We start from the raw sequence: 20640 nt of genomic DNA on the forward strand, positions 1-20640 counted from the left end.
GGGGTCGCAGCATCACAGCAATGCAGGAACAGTAAAACCCTGCTGTCTTACAAGGTCACCGGCATAAATTTAACTCCTAAACTCTCCGGTGACCATGTTTATCCACCAGAGAATTTACATCGAATTCCGTAAACTGAGTTACATTTTTATTACCTGAAAGTGTAAGAAATATTTACTATATTTTAGGAAGACACAGATTACATACGCTGTGTGTTTATTCCTAAAGGTAAAATTGTGAGCATTAGAAAGGAAAGTGAACTATGTTTTATTTCCTTTAAGAATTATTGATACAGTTTGATGCAAACAGCTGTGGCTTGATACATGTTGTAGAGCCCATCTGACCTTGAGCTGCTTCTCAAAACTTAAATATACACTTGATCTGGCGTTTATAAAACCATAACACAATCATCTTCAAGCAAAAAGTCAAGCACTATGTACCATGTTTTAAATAGATTTAACATGTTTGAGCAAAAGGAATTTTAATAATAAATGTACTTTTTGCAATTTCAATTAACAATACGGAGACTTTGAGGAAATAGGAAGAGCACTTTTCACAGTACTAAATCGTTTTATCGCACAAACTATTATTTATTTAATCCAGAATGTAATCAAATCACACTGGTTTACAAGGAAAATGCCTCCAGAATAAAATGAGTGAAACTAACAAGTTTGAGTCACTAATAAATACAAATGTTTGTCAAAAATGCTGGTTAACTGTAGTTTTCAAGATACAGTTTGGGCCATAATATGACATTCTGTGAAATTCTCACATTTTTGCATTCACTTTTTAAATTTCTTCTGCTGTTGAATTTAAGTCTATTATATAAATGCATACAATGTATATGTAATATCACTTGATCACATATCTTGAACACATTAGCAAACTGGCACTTTGTTTTCCAATTCATTTTGTCAAAAATTTAGCACATTTTATCTTTCAAGCAAACCATTTATTAAAAAAAAAAAAAAAGTAGACTATTGGAATAGCTGAAGGACATCCTCTCATTGTTTCACTATTCTATGATCCATTTAGAAGAACCAGCCTCTTCTATATATTGCTGGTAGTTTTTGTTTTTTGTTTTTAAATAACCACACATAACATTTCCCACTCACCGTCCTGACTGACTCTGACTACCTATAAATAAAATCTTACAAGTGAATCTTAAAAATGTACCATTCAGTGATCTAATGAGCTTTTACCTGGTTATGTTACTAAGCTGTTAAGCTGCTGTGTTGCTGCCCCCTAATACCTACTCACAAGGTCAAGACTTAAACTGTTATAGGACCCCTGTGACCCCTGGGCATCAGGACATAAATACTGTTTGCTATATATACAATTACATATATATAGACCACAGGTTTTACTGCTCATAGATATGTGTCTGAATAAGTTGAATTATTATCTTTTCTTCTATAAACTACTGACAACATTACCCCCCAAGCAAGTTGAGCAAGCAAGCAAGAAAGAAATAAAGACAAATGGTGTTTTTGGACTTCAACGTATGTGAAGGCATAGTAATATTTTAACTTAGAAAGAGCCAAGAAATCAGTAATAACCTTGATTTTCAATAACAGCTTTTGTTTTATCCTCTTATCTCTACCAGTTTTTCATGTCTCTGTCAGCTGCTTTAAGTCACCCCTGGAACAAAAACACCAGCAGTTGAGAGAGCAAAAGAAAAAAAAAAAAAGAAAATATTTCAACAGCTACATAATAACTGCAGGGGGTTTCTGGGTGTTTTATTGTTTTATTTTATTTTGTATGTCTATGGAGACCCTGAAGGCCTAGTATCAATATTGTGTTTTGTCTGTAAAACTATAGGCAAATGTAATAAATGTATATTTACATACTGGTACATATGTACAAACAGCTTTTCTTTGTTTGATAATTTCTGAGCAGTACAGAGGTTTTCAAAGGGGTTCAAATCTGACCCTTTTTTCCAGAGCACAGTTCAAATTACATAATGTTTTTTTATGTCCAGTATTAAATACATGATTATTTTTAAATATCTGGATACAATACAAGTCTTAATAATTAGGAGCTAGACAGAATTTAGGGTGCAATTTTCTGATAACAAAACATCATTAATGTAAAGCTATTTTTGTCATTACATGTTGTTCTATAGTGCATGAAACACAGAAAAACCATTATTCATTCTTACAGCTTTGGAAATAATTATTAGACCACCTAGAATTTTATGTAGAAGTTCAATGTAATAGCCTTTCAAATCAAATCTTTCCATATTAATAGTTTGTTTCAAAATCAGATGCATTTATTAATTTTACACACACACACACACACACACACACGCATATATATATATATATATATATATATATATATATATATATATATATATATATATATATGTATATAGTGTTTGTTTGTTGTGGACTTTTGCTGTCATATTCTCAGAATAGTTCTTTCTGCATCTCGAAAAATGTCATGTCTTTTTATTTCACTTTATTTCTCTTTATATTTCACCTTTCACACATGCATATTTTCATCCTATTTTTTGTCTTCCATGCATTTTATTTTTGTATTGTTGCTGTAAACTGTGAAATATCCCCATGGTGGGATCAATAAAGTCTTAGCCTATCTTATAGATTTTTGCATCAGACACTGATAGCTTTTCAAGACATATTTATGTTATTTCAGTTAATCTGTATTTATGGGTGTATTTATTACAAATGTAGAGTTCCTTTAATACTGTGATTATAATATTTTTTCCCAGAGCTGTGTTTTAGTGTATGTATTTATTTTCTTTCAGTGGACAAATATGAGGTGATCTGTCAGATGCTGCTGTGTGACTGGTGACATGTCCTCACTACTCATACACTAAAGATCATCAGAGCCATAAATAGTCCTGTGGACCAGCTGACTCTGACGTCTACTTTGGGTTCCGGTTGGAGCAACCTGAAGTACAGAGGAGGCGGGGAAGCAGGGGGAAACAAAAGTTTGTTTAGTTCCTTTAACAGCGGTAGACGGAATGCGTAAAGTTGCACGGCACGGCTCGACTCTGGTTTAACTTTTAACCACGTTAACAGTGTGGATGGACTAGGGTGATGTTCAGACTATACAGCCTTTAACGGAACTGACTGGTGTTTACAAACCTAGTAGCATTCGTCATTTTCATCCATGAGGAGATTGCAGAAGTTGTTGTCTTCCTAAACTAAACGATGGCAGATACAAATCACACAGTGGTGTACTTTTCAGAGCAGGTGGTAGTTTTGTGTTCGTGTGGGCTGTCTTTTGTGGGTTCTACTCTGATCATCCTCACCTACATAATGTGGCCAGATTTGAGGACAACTCCGAGGAAACTGCTGGTCTTCCTGTCGGTGTCGGACTGGCTCTCCGCCGTGTCCTACGCCTTCGGAGTCTGGAGGGTTTTTCATACCGACTCGCTGGACTGTGTGGTTCAAGGAGCTGTTTCTACCTTCGCCAACACCAGCTCTTTTTTCTGGACCGTGGCCATCGCCGTCTACCTGTATGTTTTCATAGTCAGGTCCAACCAGAGAGCCGCAGACAGCCTGGTGCTATTCTTCCATCTTATCAGGTAACTGTAGGAGTTAACTTTTCTTTTTACGAGCTGCTAGTTGTAAAGTTTGTTCTTCCACATTGTGATGTAATGGCAGGAGTTACTCTTCTGTTTATCTGCTGCTAGTTGCTAATGAAATTGCAGGAATGCCTTTTCTTCAACATGCTGCTAGCTGTGCGGCTAACTCTATTCCATATGAATGTAGCGCCAGGAGGCATCATGGGATATTTACCTGGAGATACATACCACTAAAAAAACATTAGAACTCATTAACACTGTTTCTGCTTCTACCCAGTAGTAGCCATGTGTTAATTTCATCAATACACTTGTCTACCATTTGCTCACAGAATATAAATAACTGTGTAATTGTAACCACAGACTACTTTTCTACACTTTTTAATAGAAAAAAAGTTAATCATTCCGGCTACCAAGCTAAAGAGCCACGTTTCCATGGCAACGTGTTAGCCATATAAATGAAAAATGTGTGAAAATGTTACGACTATTATGATTTTTTTATTTTGTTTCTGTAAATATAAAATAGAGCACAAAGAACAACAAATTATCAGTTTTCTGGCTGTACATGATATGTAATAGTTTGGAAAGTCTTTAAAAAGTTACATATTGCGTAACATACCAAACTGAATACAGAAAAATACTGATTTGGATAAAAATGGATGCACAATTATTAACCCTTCAAATATAATGATTTAATGATATCACATCCAAGAAACAAATTAATTTAACCTAAACTTTTAAGTTGTTTATGTTTTTTTTGTTTTTTTTATTCTGGAGCTTTTGCACATGCCTACATTTTTCTAAAGTATTATGTGTGATATTTTTTATACATTCCTTTTTGCACTAAGTGTTTTTACAGGAAAATAGAACAGAGCTGCTGAACTAATTTTCATTGTTCCTGTGACAGTGACAATAAAGATCTATTCTATTCTGCTTAAATTAAATTTCCTTTTACCCTACCAATATACATCAGCAGCTAGAAAATTTGTTTAAGAACTAGTATATCAGGTTATTTACAAAGGCTAAAGCCCATTTTTATCACACTAACCACAGAAAATCACACAAAACCCTGGGTTCAGCTTTAATGATCCAATAAATCCAAACCATTTAGGGCTTATTATTAACCATACATTTTAGGTAATTTTCCAACCTATCCCTCCCACTGGGCTACTTTTCAGAAGTCCTTTTTTTTTTTTTGCACAGCAGTACATCTCATTCCACCAAAAGACAATAAGTTAATCATTTATTCAGCCTTTACTCTATCTCACAGTATGTTCAGATAACAATATAGCTGAGCCATACTTATATAAACAGTGGTGATAACAATAGAACAATAAAAAGGCAATTAAAGAAGTAACTAATGGAATCACAACAAGAAACTTAGATAAACAGTTACATAAACAATAGAAAATCAGTCAGCAGCCAGTGTAGTGAATTTTAAGGTGTTTTCAACAACCCAACAAAATGATGTCTATTAATTGTTAATCATTTTAAGAAATCAAGAAAACAAATCTAACACTCTGATTCACTTGCTGATAAAAGTATTTGCCTTAAAACAACAGGGGTATTTTCTGTATTATTTCTAAACATGAATTACAAGGTAGAAAGGATGTTTAAAATCAGAACCAGGATAGTCATTAAAATGTTTTTCCTTTTTTTTAGCAAGTTCTGTTTCATCCTTTGTGTCACTTTACATGCTGCACATAAATGAGCTGTCCGTGTTCATTGTGAATATGTATTAGGGGAGTTGATTATATTATGCTGTATAATTGATCTATTTCTGGATCAAGGAACGTTAGCACCCCTGGGTACGCCTCGCAGCAGGGTCTGTAGCTGTCATTCTAGTTTTATTTCTGTGCTCCATTGAGTTGAGGATCACACAACAGAGCCATTCATCAAGGCTTGTATACACAACACACAGAGGGAGTCTTTGAGCATGGGGGGTTGTTTTAATTATCTGCAGTGTCTTATGTATATTTTTTAGATTTCAGTGAAGAGAAGTAAGGCTGCAGGGGAAATGGCAAATGTGTCTTTTCTGAGCGCTGAAGTCATGTGGTTTTATGATGCATCAAACTAAATCAGCTATGACTTCTCTGTGCTCTGTAACACACTTAAGCCTTAAGCAAAACATAATCTCTCACATGCTTTTTCTGAACCTTGAGCCCACTAAGCATCCAAGTACAAAGATTGTGTTGACCTGTAATGACATAACATTACGTTTGCTTTGTGGTACAGTTGGGGTGTTCCTCTGATCATCACTGTTGCAGCTGTGTGCCTGAAAAAAATTGGCTATGATGCATCAGAGGTTTCTGTGGGCTGGTGTTGGGTTCGGATCCAGGCTCCAGACCGGGTCCTGTGGATGCTGCTTACAGGCAAGATCTGGGAATTCCTGGCCTACCTCACCCTGCCTGTCCTCTACATCCTGATCAAGAGACATATTCACATTGCGGTGAGGCTTCATTCTTTAAAACATAATACTAGAGCTTTATATACTTAATATGAGGGCTGAATGATTAATTTAAACATTATTTTTAATCACAAAATTAATATAAATGTAAATATAAAAGTGCAATGTCAAGTCACAGGACTCGCAGTTCTTTGATGGAAGTAAAATGTGTCATAGTACACCTTTCTAAATAAATACTGTGGTGCTGAAGACATATAAATCATATTCACCAGACATGAAGGAACATGCTACTTTGCACACCCCCTGCAAAAATGAAATCATCATAACTGCTGTAAAAATAACATGCAAAAATTACAATTCCACTAAAGCTATGACTCAGTCCTATGTATTACAGTAGTTTTTTTAGACTTTCTATTTATGTGCACAAGGGCATTTCAAGGTGTTTTACATTAAGCCTTAAAAATACAGCATATAAAAAAGAATAGAAAATAAAAATAGATATTCACAATTTTGAAATGTTATGGTTAACAAAAAAACTATAAAATAGCAGAATACATCACATAACATGCAATAAATGAATATATTAGACTTGACAGCTCTCTTTTATTGCTGTTTTAAGAAGCAGCCGTAGAAAATATTAATCAAAATGCACATAGAAACAGAATTTTAACCCTAATAAGTGCAGCAGTTCTTGAGAAAATAGGTAGAATGTACAAATATGACCCTTGAACTGTAACTTAATGCCAGCTCCTTGGCCTCAAAATGTTATTAAAATGTCATATAAGCTTTTTTTGACATCCAGCCAACAAAAAGAGGATTAAAATAAAACCCTGGTAAATATAAAACCTGTCAGCTGTTGGCAAACATGATGATGTTGCCTCATAACATAACATATATTATTGTCTCTGTTCTGATGTTTGTTTATTTATTGTTGGATGATGCTTATAATCCCTCTGTGTCCTCTGTCTGACGCAGCATGCTGCCTTGTCTGAGTACCGTCCCATCCTGGCCAACAGGCCTGCGTACCAGTCTTTCTCATCCATGGCGGACGTGAAGCTCACTCTCATTCCTATTATCTTCATCATCCTGCGCATTTGGAGCACAGTGCGTTTTATTCTGCTGTTGGCTGGTTCTCCAGTCAGACAACACCCAGTATTGGTCACCTTACATGTGAGTAAAGACAAAGCATCCTTCATCCAGGAAGTCCATACACAGAGTTTGTCTCTATCAACTGCTCTACACCTTTAAAGGGGTCATATTTTGTTAAACCCACTTTTATTAGTCTTGGTACATTTATTTGAGTATTTGAACCCTAAAAGTTCAAGAGGTTTGAATTTGAACCCTCCAGGTGCTGCAAAGCTATCTTTATATTAATTCCGGCAAAAATCGAGTGGATTTCTACAATTCGTTTTAACTCCTACTTAATTTATTACATCCATAACTAGTTACATCACAACATTTGCACATATAAGGTCAAGACTACCGATGAACATTTCTCACAGTACACCATAACTGTTTATCAGCAGCAGCGGTTGTAGTCTATACCGAAAATATGTCCAAACTTCGAGCCAGTTACCTAAAGTGTTCAGTTGTTGATTGAATGGGACAGAGCAGCACAGACAACAACCTGGAAGGGGTGGGGCATTTGCATTTAAAGGGCCAGCATTCAAAACAACCTTTCTGGTGTCATTACTCAGAAATAGGGTTGAAGATGGGCCTGTGGAGTTTAATTAATGAAGAATTCAGAACCAAGCATAGCATTTACAGTTTATGTAGACCACAGGGAAATGTTTTAAAATGCATAATTCCATTTTAAAAGAGCAAAATATCACTCCTTTAAAGTGTATATGTGTGCATGAGACATTAGTAAGTTTGTGACGGTATGTTTTTGTCAAAGATTCACATCCCGAAAAGAAATTGATAGTTTCTATCCAGTGAAAAACTAGAATGGTTTATCAGGCATAGGCTTCTTTGTTAGGTGTACTGTGGGAAATACAAAAAAAAAAGTTCAGGCTTCTCCCTCTTTTCCATTCTTTCCAGATTAATCATATAAACATAGAATATAGACCCTGAATTACACAAATATCAGTTACCTTCTCTAATGAAGGCAGCACGAGACCATGGCCCCTGAAAAAAACAAACTACGCATAAAAAGCAAATAGAACCTGGTTGTTATTATTACATGTGTCAGTAAAGTAAATTACAACTTTTGCCATGATTCTGTAGGAATTGTTTCATCAGAAGTTTGATTGCTCAGTGGTTGAGAAACAGATTTTGATATAGAGCTCTGAAGTCATTCTGCATAAAAGTGAGCCAACTTTGTGATTCATGAAAACCTGGGTTAATTAACAGATCAAGCATATGTTCATATACATAATAACAGCATATGTGTGTCTGAAGTCACGCAAGGCTGTGTTGAAGATTCTCGTTTTCATTTCTATCATATCGTTAGTCCCTAATTGTGATATTTGCGTGACTTTACTCACTTATCACTCCTGCTTCATTTTGCATCATTGGCTATGATCTGAAAAAAATATAACTTAGGCAATTATGCAGTGAAGCTAATAATATGAGACCTATTTATACCCAATATGCAGAGATTTCTGTGTCATAAAATGAACACAATTGTTTAAGAAAGTCTGCTTTCATTTAGTGTTCAGAGAGCCCAGAAGGGCAAGATAACTAATTAGTAGTTTATTTACAAGTTAATCACTGGTTAGTAAGTATATATCTTCATATGAAAACAATAATTTGATTAACCTGTGAAGTGTCTTCTGTCAGTTAAATCTTAGTATTTCAAAGTATGTTGCATACTGTCCAAGTTCTCCACTCTTATTTCCATCAGCCCACCCTAATGTAGAGGGATAAAACTAGCCCTCTGAGAAATGAAATGCATTTCATTTTGCAAATGCACAATTGTTTGTCAGTGAATCATATTACATTTGATGAATACACTTTGTTCAGTTTTGACAGGAGATTAGTTACCTATAGTACCATGAAGTACTACACTTCCCTGTAATATTTTGTTTTTCATCCAACAGGGCATTGGCAACACCTCACAGGGAGCAGCCAACTGCATCATGTTTGTGTTGTTTACTCAGCCAGTTCGTACACGCCTCTGCAGATCGCTCTGCTGCTGCTGCTCAAAGTGCCGCGCAAACTCCGCCCACAGGCCCCTACAAGGCCAGGACCTGTCCACCCAGAGAGACGGAGACAGCAGCAGCCGAGCCCAGGCCGACAGATGATACCCGATTCTGGGAGGAGAAAATAAACGAAGGTCAATATGAAGGGAGCGGACGATGGTCTCCACTTCACTATTAGTAGCCTCATTACAGCAAGTGCCTCCTGAGAGGGTTGAAGATTCTGCAGGTGCATGCACATCTGTGTGACAGGGAAAGTCATATGCTTGCACTTTAGGTGATGAGGATAAGGCTGCTTGGTCTGCAGTGCTGAGTGTGGTGCTCATACATGTTCTGGGTTTGCACATGTACTGTAAACCACTTCTTAACTTGTATATGTAAGGTGTTTTCTGTTTGCATCGTCAGCAAATACTATATACAGATACTTTGTAAAGTGGGCTGTAGCGGTTGTGTGTATCATGTACTGTGTGAAGGAATTTACATTCTGAAGTTATTACTGTGAAATAATCTCTAGTACTGTACGTATACAAAAAACACGTTTTAGGGTCTGATTTTGATATATTTGTATACAGTAGTATTCATACTTTGGGTAATAATAAAAGACAAATGTATATTTACTTCAATTGGGTGCTTAAGTTTTTTATTTATTCAATATTTTAATACCAGTAATCTCATTTATTCATTCATTCATTCATGTTCTGAACCATTGAATCCTCTGGAGGGTCACAGGGGTGCGGAGCCTATCTCAGCTACCATCAGGTGAAGGTGGGGTACACCAGTGGGGTGGGGTTTGACTTGTACAGTCGATCAGCCATTCACTCTCACATTCACACCGACGGGTGATTTAGACTGACCAGTTAATTAAGGTGCATGTCTTTGGATGGTGGAAGGAAGGAGGAGTACCCAGAGTGAGCCCACACAGACACATGTAAACTCCACATGGAAAGGCTTCTGTCAGAATATGTTAGAACTGAACCCAGGACCCCACAGCAATACCATTATAGCCCTCTATGTTCATAATTGAAGACAAGAACTCTCATTATTTTTAGTGGATATAGACATGAAATCCATGATCATCTTCCAGATCAAACTGACTGCATTACTAGACATCGGCATCCAATATCTGCTGCGAATGTTTTACTTTTTTAAAAGCAATGACTTCATTTCCCTCCATTTCATTGCCTTCATTTCCATAGAAATCACACAACTGTACCATATTTATTGAAGAAATGTAGATTCCGGATCCTGATCCAGATCTGGGTCATCTTCTGGGATGACCAAGTTATGAGACAGATCTACCTTGTGTTCGATTCTCCAGTCGAAATGTGCTAGGTACAGACAGACAGACCTGAGCACAATAATAAAAAATAAATTCCTCCACAGTAGTAGTATGTAGTACTGAACCTAAAGGTTCTTAAACCCATGATAATTTAATTTTTACATTCAGTAAGCTGGCAAATTCTGTGAGAGATTTATTAGAACAGCTTGAAAATGGCAAACATTACACTTTTTACGTCTAGTTTCATTCAGTAATAATCTCAGCTTGTTCAAATTAAATAATATAATGTAATGATGGGGTTATTATTGTATGTTACAATGCTGCTTCCTTTTATTTGTTAAGCACCATTGTACCTTTTCATGACAGAGCCAATGGTGGGTAAGAAAAGTTTTACCCCACTAATGTATTTTCTTTCACCACACACCATCATTGTTTTTTTGTTTTTTTTTTGCTGATGCACCAAATAGATGATAAGAATGTCGATTATGCAGTTGCAGGGACTTCAGTAGTTTCAGTGGATGTTTGGAGACTGAAGTGAAAAAGCTGACCACAGCCACAGTTTTATATTAATGATGAAACTGCAAAAGAAAGGTTTCACACTCAAAAGGTAGAAGTTTATTTGTGTAATACAACTCAATTTTATATACATAACAACAAGTACATACGGTAAAACATACAGTTCAGTCAGACAACTTGTGTGAAATGTAATCACAGCAGAATATATTAGGTGTATTTGTATAAACACAGTGGACAGAGATAAATGAGTATCTTCTCTCAGGTGGATTCAGGGATATGATAAAGAGCAGGCAGTGGTATTGACATGTTAGAGGGAAATGTACTGTTTAAGTCAACCGCCAAGACAGTGAGTGGGTTTGCATGTGTAGATGTTGTGTGGAGAGATGTGCATCATGGAGCAGAATTAAACCTAAAACAATGGATAGATAAACCACCACAGATTTCATTTAAAAAATGCCATATAAAGCCTAACATTAACAAAGTAGCTTCAGTTTGATTTGTTTTCATTTATTCATGGGACATCTGATGGGCTACATTTTTCTGTCACTGTTTACTCAAACAAAATATGTTCAAGATCCAAACAGCCACCAACAACCTAAAGCATCTAAATATTTAATCCCTGTTGATCAACTAATCCTATCAATACATGTAAATAATTGGCGTAAAATACAGTTTGTCATCTTTTCATGGTCATCAGATATGACCAATTTGGACATTCAGAGGCTCCGTTGTGAAAGTGGAAACACCGTTGTCTTCTACAACATTGATTCACCACTAAAACCGATGGAGTTGGATCAATGACAGTGAATGGACACACTTGTTTTATGTTCAGTTATTGCTATCTTTGCTGAAAAAGTCACTTTTTCTTCAATTTTCTCTTTTTCTGAGGTAACAACCCTCAACTTTAATCTGAGCTTTCATGAACATCTACATGTTCAGTAAATTAAATATAGGAAAATACCTGATTTTCACTGAAAAACCACTAAATACAGAGGATAATATTAGAATAAATGTAAAGTTAAATATGCAGGAAAAAATATTTTGGAACTGCCACAAAATTAGCACTGGGTCTTTCAAGTCAAATTAAAACACACTGTGAGGCTGTAACTGTATAAACACCTTTCTTTTTGATATCTCATCTACTTCCTGCTTTACTCAACGGTTGCAACATTTCTCTGTCCGTCCTTGTGAAAGCCCATCATCATCTGACTCACTGCTGTGAACTCATCATCAGTACTGTCATGGTGGTCAGGATGCACGAACTACCATCACATGTCGTCCTTCCTCCTTCAGACCAGAGCGTCTCCCATGAGCCTCACTTCTCCTTTGACCCCATCTGGTTTCGGCTTAATTTTCTTGACTCAGACAAAACAACTAAGTGTAAACCTTCTAAACCCCACCAGAGCTGTTCCCAGTTTCTTCTCCTTTAAATAATATCTGTGAGTCTTAATGAGCTACATTCAGGATTTATATCTGTGGTGACTGGGGAAGGTGAGCAACGACAGCTCCATTTGTCTCTGTGGGGGCAAGTGTTTGTTTATGAAGCCTAGTATGAGCATTGTTGGTGGATTCATGAACCATGTTTTTTCCACTGTTTGAAGAAGAAAATACACGTTTTATTGTAATGTGCTTTTACATCAGTGTTTGACTGACTTTTCACTACACTAAAACAAAGACTGTCTTTTCTTTCTGGGGACACATGGCTGGTCTTATGTCAGACCAGTCAACCCTGTTTACTTCTGTTTTCTGCAAGAAAGTAGCTGTAATAGGATATTTTAATTTCCTGTTCAGGTAACAACACACACAAAAATGATATTTCTGCTGGTCCACTGGTGACTTTTATAAAGTCTTTTCCCTTGTCTTTGTTTGTATCACTGACATCATGTACTGTATGTCATTATTTAGTGTCAGTGTTTGGCTGGTGTCCAGTATTATTACATCAACATCTGTTTACGGGTTCATATGGATGTAGGGTGCCTACTAATATTTTGTTTTGACATAATAAAATAAACTGTGCCAGGGGCTCAGAGTTAATCTATTTTTGTTCAACATATTCTCATGAACACAGTCACAAAAACTCATGTTAAACACCAGCAGAGAACTTCTTCCAATTTGACATAAATGTTGTTGGAGGTCAGAGGTCACGGCGATGTCAGGATTTTAGCCATAATGCAAGAATTTATGAAACAGTTTCCCAATTTCAGGAGAACAGAACCAAATTTCTTTAATGTAATTTTTGGGAATCCAGGTAGACTATGAGGCGACAGAAAATTAAAATTATAAGAAGACTACAATTCAAATCTTAAAACAAAATAAGAACAATAAATACAAAAGTCACACAGTCAGTCTCATTCCTGTTATATACATATGTATATGCAGTTAAATAGAGATGGTATAGTTCAAGTAGTAGAAGAAAATAAACATAACGTGCTGTGCATTTTTAATCCCCCCTCATCTAAATACAGTGGAAGATTCTGTTGAAGGGCGACACGGTGGTGGTAGCACTCGTGGTAGCACTCGTGCCTCACAGCAAGAAGGTCCTGGGTTCGATTCCAACACCAGTCAATGGGGGTGGGACCTTTCTGTGTGGAGTTTGCATGTTCACTCAGTGCTTGTGTGGGTTCTCTCCGGGTACTCCGGCTTCCTCCCACCATCCAAAGACATGCACCAATAGGTTAATTGGTTAATCTAAATTGCCCATAGGTGTGAATGTGAGAGTGATTGTCTGTATATGTCAGCCCTGTGATGAACTGGCAAAATGTCCAGGGTGTGCCCCGCCTTCGCCTGTAAGTAGCTGGGATAGGCTCCAAGCGACCCCCGTGACCCTAGTGAAGATAAAGCGGATTCAGAAAATGAATGATTCTGTTGAACGTTACTGCCCTATCATTTAGATTAGATTGTCTTTGTGTAAAACTTATTACATACATATTTAGTTTTGAAAGTACTCAGATATTATAAGTGCACAAGGCCATTTGACCTTGAAAAAGTAAGTCAAGGTCAACTACAGGGTGGGGAAGCAAAATTTACAATATTTTGAGGCAGGGATTGAAAGACAGTGTATGACCAATTAGTTTATTGAAAGTCATGAGAATTTATGTGCCACAAGAAAATTTACATAATAGATGTTTTTATTCTGTGTCCTCCTTTCTCAATAACTGCCTTCACACGCTTCCTGAAACTTGCGCAAGTGTTCCTCAAATATTCGGGTGACAACTTCTCCCATTCTTCTTTAATAGTATCTTCCAGACTTTCTCGTAATAGTTTTGCTCATAGTCATTCTCTTCTTTCCATTATAAACAGTCTTTATGGACACTCCAACTATTTTTGAAATCTCCTTTGGTGTGACGAGTGCATTCAGCAAATCACACACTCTTTGACGTTTGCTTTCCTGATTACTCATATGGGCAAAAGTTTCTGAAAAGGTATGGATAATAGTGTTAGGTATGATTATGACATCAATATATGTTTGGTTTCAAAACAATTGACGTAGTGCCTGCTGAGAAAAAACAACTAAATGTTCATTGTAAATTTTGCTTCCCCACCCTGTATTTTCAATAGGCTTATGCTCCATCATCCACAGTATAAATTTGGTGCTGATGTCTCAGTGTATTCTTCAGATAATATGATTATGTCGTTAAATGGACAGACAGACAGACGGACAGATGACAAAACGATTACAATACCCCTTCGGCCAGAAGTTGGCCAAGGGGTAAAAACTCTTCCCTGTCACAACGGGGGGAAAAGAGAGGACTCAAATGCACAGTACTGAAGGGAAAAAAAATAACACAAGTTTATTTAACAAAAATTAAGACAGCACAACGGGAAAACAAAACCTAACACAAAATCTGGGAAAGAGTCCGTAGAGGAAGACGGGTGAAAAAAATACACAAAACCTGAGTCAGAGTCCGTAGAAAAGATGAACAAATGTCCGGGTTATGGAGAGAAATGGAGAGAAATGGACCAGCGCTGCATGGCTGCAAACCAAAGCCTTAAATAGGCTGGAGGTAATTGGCTGCAGCCACGCAGCGCCAGCAGGTGAATCTGATGATAATAATAATGATGATTATGAGAAGGAGGAGCAGAGAGTCACACAGGCACAGATCCTGACAGGACCCCCCCCTCAAGGGACGGCATCCTGACGTCCCCAGAGATGCGAAAAAGCCCCCCATGAAGACCAGGGCATCCTGGAATGGAGAGGGGATCCTGGCAAAAGGGGCATGAAGAACCACAGGGGAGACCGGCTGAAGCACCTCCCGGTGGGACGGCGTGAAGAGCCTCCGGGCAGACTGGCTGAAGAACCTCAGGGCGAACAGGCTGACGCACCTCCCGGTGAAACGGCGTGAAGAGCCTCCGGGCGAAGAGGCTGAAGCACCTCCCGGTGAAATGGCGTGAAGAGCCTCTGGGCAGACTGGCTGCAGAACCTCAGGGCGGACAGGCTGAAGCACCTCCCAGTGAAACGGCGTGAAGAGCCTCCAGGAAGACAGCCGAAGCACCTCAGGACAGACCTCCGGACCAGGAGGTGGAAAACCTCCAGACCAGGATGATGTAGCCCCTCCGGACCAGACCATGGAGAAACCTCCCGACCAGGACGTGCGAACCCCTCCAAAACAGGACAGAAAAATCCCCTGGTTCGTGAACCTCCAGGGCTGTGGCAGACAGGACTCCAGCTGGACTTAGGACATTGACTGGAACTGAATATGGCTGGACTAGTGACTAACTGAGACAAGACAGACCGGACAATGACTGGACTACAGACATCGACTGGAATTGGACTATGGCTGGACCCATGACTCGGGCTGACTGAGACTGAGCTGACAGGGGAACGGACTCTGAGACCGGACTGACAGGGGAACGGAGAGGGAGACTGAGACGGGCAGACACAAAGAGCGAGGCCGAGACGGGGAAACAGGAACGCTGCGCGGACGGAACCGGACTTCAGGAACGCTGCTGGACAGAACCGGACTTCAGGAACAGACAGGAACAGGCTTTAAAAAACGCTGCGCGAACAGACAGAAACAGATTTCAGGAACGCTGCGCGGACAAACTGAATCAGACTTCAAAAAACACTGCGCGGCCGGAACCGGACTTCAAGGAGGGGAAACTACCAGATGGCGTACTAGCCTCCAGGTAGTACTAAGGAAAAGGGAACTAGGCCAAGCAGAGAAACACAGACAGACAGAGACACGGACAGGCAAAGGGACTGTAATGTATGGAATACAGTTATGGTATTGTCTCTTTAAGAGACAGCTGCGCAAGGGTTTCTGGGATGTGTAGTGGCCATGTATTGTGGATTTACTCTGTTGAGTAGTAAAAAGACACGGAAAAGCAACCACATGTTTTCGCCTTATCTTTTATGTCTTGTAAGCTAATAGAGACATTACATGGTGTCAGAAGTGGCCCTCATGCAACGAGGACATCACCGGAATGGCGAAGTTTAATCCACCGAGCGAGTTTAAGTCCTGCCGACTGGCCCGAATGGAAACAGAGATTTTCCCGGTACAGGCTCGCAACGAAGCTCAGCAAAGACAGTGGCGACATTCAAGTGAGTTCGCTCATCTATTCAATGGGGAGCGAGGCTGAAAAGATATTTAGCTAGTTCAGCTTTGCAAACGAAGATGAAAAGAAAAACTATGATGTGGTGCTTCGGAAGTTTGACGAGTACTTTATTCCCCGCCGCAACGCAATACATGAGCGGGCATGTTTCTATCAGCGCAGCCAGCAGCCCGGGGAAACGGCAGAGCAGTATATCCGTGTTTTGTATGAGCTGGCGGAACATTGTGAGTTCAGCAACAAGCGGGACGAGCACATCAGAGATCGCCTGGTCGTGGGCATTCAAGATAAAGAGCTGTCCCGAAAGTTCCAACTCAAAGCAGACCTAACTTTACCGGAGGTGATTGAGCAAGTCCGCCAGGCGGAGGAGATTAACAAGCACGTCAGTCTCCAGTCCAGCGCGCCGGAGGCCATGGCGGTGAATGTGGTGCGGCGACAGAGCGGACCACACACGGACAGACCGGGGCGTCAGAGACAGCGCCAGGGTGCCAACAGCCGACAGTGGACACACAAAACGGAGGGCTGCGGGAGATGCGGTAAGCCCGAGCATTCAGACATGAAAAAATGCCCGGCTCTTAAAAGCAAGTGCAACAAGTGTCAGAAACAAGGACACTGGGAGCGAGTGTGTCACTCCAAAGCTGTTAGAGAAATTACTGAAGATGCAGAGCAGACATACTTCCTTGGAGAAATTGGCAATGAACTGGCAAGAAAAGACAAATGGTCAGTGGATTTGGACATAAATAAGGTAACAACAACATTTAAAATAGACACTGGTGCAGATGTTACAGTCATCAATAAAAGCACATACAACATGATGAAGCCAGCAGTCGAACTGCAAACACCCAACACAAGGTTTGTGAGTCCAGGGGGGGATCTTACATGCATGGGACTGTTCCAGGCTACCACTAAGTACAAAGAGAAGGACTACACGTTTAATGTTTACGTTATGGAAGGTAAAGTCAGCTGCTTACTGGGGCGCCATGAGGCAGTGGATATGGGCCTTGTGAAAAGAGTGAATGAGGTCAACACAGTTTTGGCTCAGGTGGACTGCTGAACACTGAGCCAGTAAAGATAATACTACAGGAGGATGCTCAGTCATACGCGGTGCATACAGCTAGACGGGTCCCCTTACCTCTTCTCCCTCTCGTGAAGAAGGACCTGCAGCGAATGGAAAGTGAAGGCATCATCGAAAAGGTGACCCAGCCAACAGAGTGGTGTGCAGCCATGGTGCCAGTACTCAAACCCAACCGACAAGAGGTCCGCTGTTGTGCAGATCTCAGGAGACTTAACCGCACTGTTAAACGTGAAAAGTATGTCCTGCCTACTGTTGAGGAAATCCTACCCAGACTGGTGGGATCCAGAGTGTTTACATCTCTAGATGCAGCCAGTTGTTTTTATCAGATACCACTACACAAGGACAGTCAGAAGCTCACAACGTTCATTACTCCGTTTGGGAGGTATGCCTTCCGACGCCTCCCATTCGGGATCACGAGTGCACCAGAGATTTTCCAGAGGAAAATGACAGACTCTGGCAGGACTTGAGGGGACTGAAGTGTACATGGATGATATTTTGATTCATGGAGAAAATGAGGAGATCCATGACCAGCGCTTGATGAAAGCACTCAAAGTCATTGAGGCAGCAGGGCTCAAGCTAAATGAGCGCAAGTGCAGATTTCGTCAGGATCAGATTCGCTTTCTCGGACACGTTATCGACAAAGACGGCGTCCGCCCAGACCCAAACAAGGTCGCAGGAATTGAGAACTTCCCTCAACCAAACAACATCACAGAACTTAAAAGGTTCTTAGGGATGGTGAATTATTTGGCTAAATATGTTCCAGAACGGTCTACTGTAGGCCAACCGCTCTACACTCTGCTCAAGAAGGATCTAGAGTGGGTATGGGAGCCCGCCCAGCACACAGCTTTTCAGAAACTCAAAGCTTTATTGGTCACAGCCCCTGTTCTGGTTTTTTATGATGCTAACAAACCTACTGTAGTTTCAGCAGATGCAAGCAGTTACGGACTGGGAGCTGTTCTACTCCAGCAGCATGGGGACCAATGGAAACCTGTGGCTTACGCATCCAGACGTCTCAGTGACACGGAGACCAGGTACGCTCAAATCGAAAAAGAGTGCCTGGCCAGCGTCTGGGCGTGTGAAAGGTTTGAAAAGTACCTGTTCGGACTTGACAGCTTTAGACTGGTGACTGACCACAAGCCTCTCGTACCCTTGATTAACAGCAAGGACCTGGACAACGTTCCCATCAGGTGCCAGAGACTGTTAATGAGACTCATGCGCTTTAATGCATTTGCGGAGTATGCACCAGGCAAAACTCTAGCAGTAGCCGATGCTCTGTCTAGGGGCCCAGAGCAGTGTTACGGAGATGAGACTTCCCACGAGGAGGTAGCAGCACACATAAATACAGTGTTAAGTCAGGTACCAGCCACAACGCAGAGGATCAGTGAGATCAGAGAGAACACTGCTAATGATCCACAACTACAGACTGTTTGTAGCTTTATCAGATCTGGGTGGCCAGAGTATATAGACAATGTTCCAGAGTCAGTCAGAGACTTCTATAATGTAAGAGGAGAGTTATCTGAGCTAGACTGCCTGATTGTGAGAGGGAGCCGTATTGTGATACCAGCAAACATGAGAGAGATGATCCTTGACAGAATCCATGATGGGCGCCAAGGTCTAACCAAGTGCAGAGAAAGAGCTTTACAGTCTGTATGGTGGCCCAAAATGAGACAGGACATATCTTTTAAAGTACAGCAGTGTCAATATTGCACAGAAAACAGACACACACAGAAAAAAGAACCCTTACTTTCTAGTGTACTTCCATCCAGACCATGGCAGAAAATAGCAGTGGACCTATGTGAGTTTAAGAAGCAGAATTACTTGGTAGTATCTGACGACTTTTCGAGATTTTTAGAAAAACTGCATTTACCCACAACTACAAGCAGCCAGGTTGTTTCTAGGCTTAAGGCCACTTTTGCACGTTATGGTATCCCAGAGGTGTTAGTCAGTGACAACGGACCTCAGCTAACCTCTGCAGAGATGAAGGACTTTAGTAGGGAGTATGACTTTGCCCATGTCACATCATCTCCACACTTCCCTCAAAGCAACGGACATGCGGAGCGAGCTGTTCAAATTGCAAAGACTATTCTGAGACAGGACGACCCCCTTTTGGCCCTCATGACATACAGGGCTACCCCCAACTCTTCCACTGGAGCCAGCCCCGCTGAACTGTTAATGGGCAGGAAACTCAGAACCACTCTACCTATACTACAAGACAATCTGAAACCATGCTGGCCTGATATGGACAAAATCCAACAGGCCGATGCCTCAGCCAAACAAAAGCAGGCGCACTTCTACAACCGCAGAAATGGAGGGCAGTGCCTACCATCACTGAGCCCAGGGGACCCTGTGCTCACAAAACTGGATGGACAGAAACAGTGGACAATGCCAGCCGTAATTCAGAGTGCCAGCTCCACTCCCAGATCATACTTAGTGGAGACTGCACAAGGTGAGCGTTACAGAAGGAACCGGCACCACCTGCTGACCATACCTCCCAGGGTCACACCAGAAAAGGCTGTTGCAAACTCAAAGACTGAGGACTCTGACATGACCAATGAGGAGTTCGCAGCTTCTACACCAGAGACTCTTCCGTCAGGGTCCAGGGTGACGCGCTATGGCAGAGTGAGCAAACCAGCAGCTAAACTCGACCTGTAGCGAAGTAGACTGTAGTTCAAGGTTTGATGCCTAATATGTGTTTGATCTACACAGGGTTTTTCCTCACTGTTAATTTTCTGCGACACTTTTGTCATTTGGTTCTGCAGAGTTGTTGTGAGTAACATTAAAATGTGTACTTTTTTTTTTTTCCTGTTAAGGGGGGATGACGGATGGACTGATAAATTCGAAAAATGGTATTTGTTGCAGTGCCTCATGTATTTGGACTATTTCAAATTTAATCTATGGGAAATTATTGTGATGTTGAGTCAGAGGTACAGAAATAAATTTATTTGGTGCTATGGAATTTAAATTTATCTTTGAGAAGGGGAGATGTAATGTATGGAATACAGTTATGGTATTGTCTCTTTAAGAGACAGCTGCGCAAGGGTTTCTGGGATGTGTAGTGGCCATGTATTGTGGATTTACTCTGTTGAGTAGTAAAAAGACACGGAAAAGCAACCACATGTTTT

The 20640-nt window shown here is 40.1% G+C and overlaps 1 protein-coding gene across 1 annotated transcript; it reads left to right on the forward strand.

Moving 5' to 3' along the window:
• Window positions 1-2913: 2913 nt before the first annotated feature.
• gpr157 (G protein-coupled receptor 157) lies at window positions 2914-9721 on the forward strand. The gene is made up of 4 exons (XM_030137705.1): window positions 2914-3554; window positions 5787-6000; window positions 6934-7128; window positions 9000-9721. Exons 1-4 carry the CDS (start codon window positions 3178-3180, stop codon window positions 9201-9203), a joined length of 990 nt encoding a protein of 329 aa, XP_029993565.1. The 5' UTR covers window positions 2914-3177; the 3' UTR covers window positions 9204-9721.
• The last annotated feature ends 10919 nt before the right edge of the window (window positions 9722-20640 follow it).

This window comes from Sphaeramia orbicularis, chromosome 7, assembly GCF_902148855.1.
Source record: "Sphaeramia orbicularis chromosome 7, fSphaOr1.1, whole genome shotgun sequence".
In the NCBI taxonomy this organism is placed as follows: domain Eukaryota; kingdom Metazoa; phylum Chordata; class Actinopteri; order Kurtiformes; family Apogonidae; genus Sphaeramia; species Sphaeramia orbicularis.

Bases quoted from the DNA above. Each gene is read 5' to 3' on its own strand.
- gpr157 (XM_030137705.1), top strand. From the start codon at position 3,178: ATGGCAGATACAAATCACACAGTGGTGTACTTTTCAGAGCAGGTGGTA. The intron at 3,555-5,786 runs GTAACTGTAGGA...TTTGTGGTACAG, and splicing joins CTATTCTTCCATCTTATCAG to TTGGGGTGTTCCTCTGATCA. The intron at 6,001-6,933 runs GTGAGGCTTCAT...TGTCTGACGCAG, and splicing joins AGAGACATATTCACATTGCG to CATGCTGCCTTGTCTGAGTA.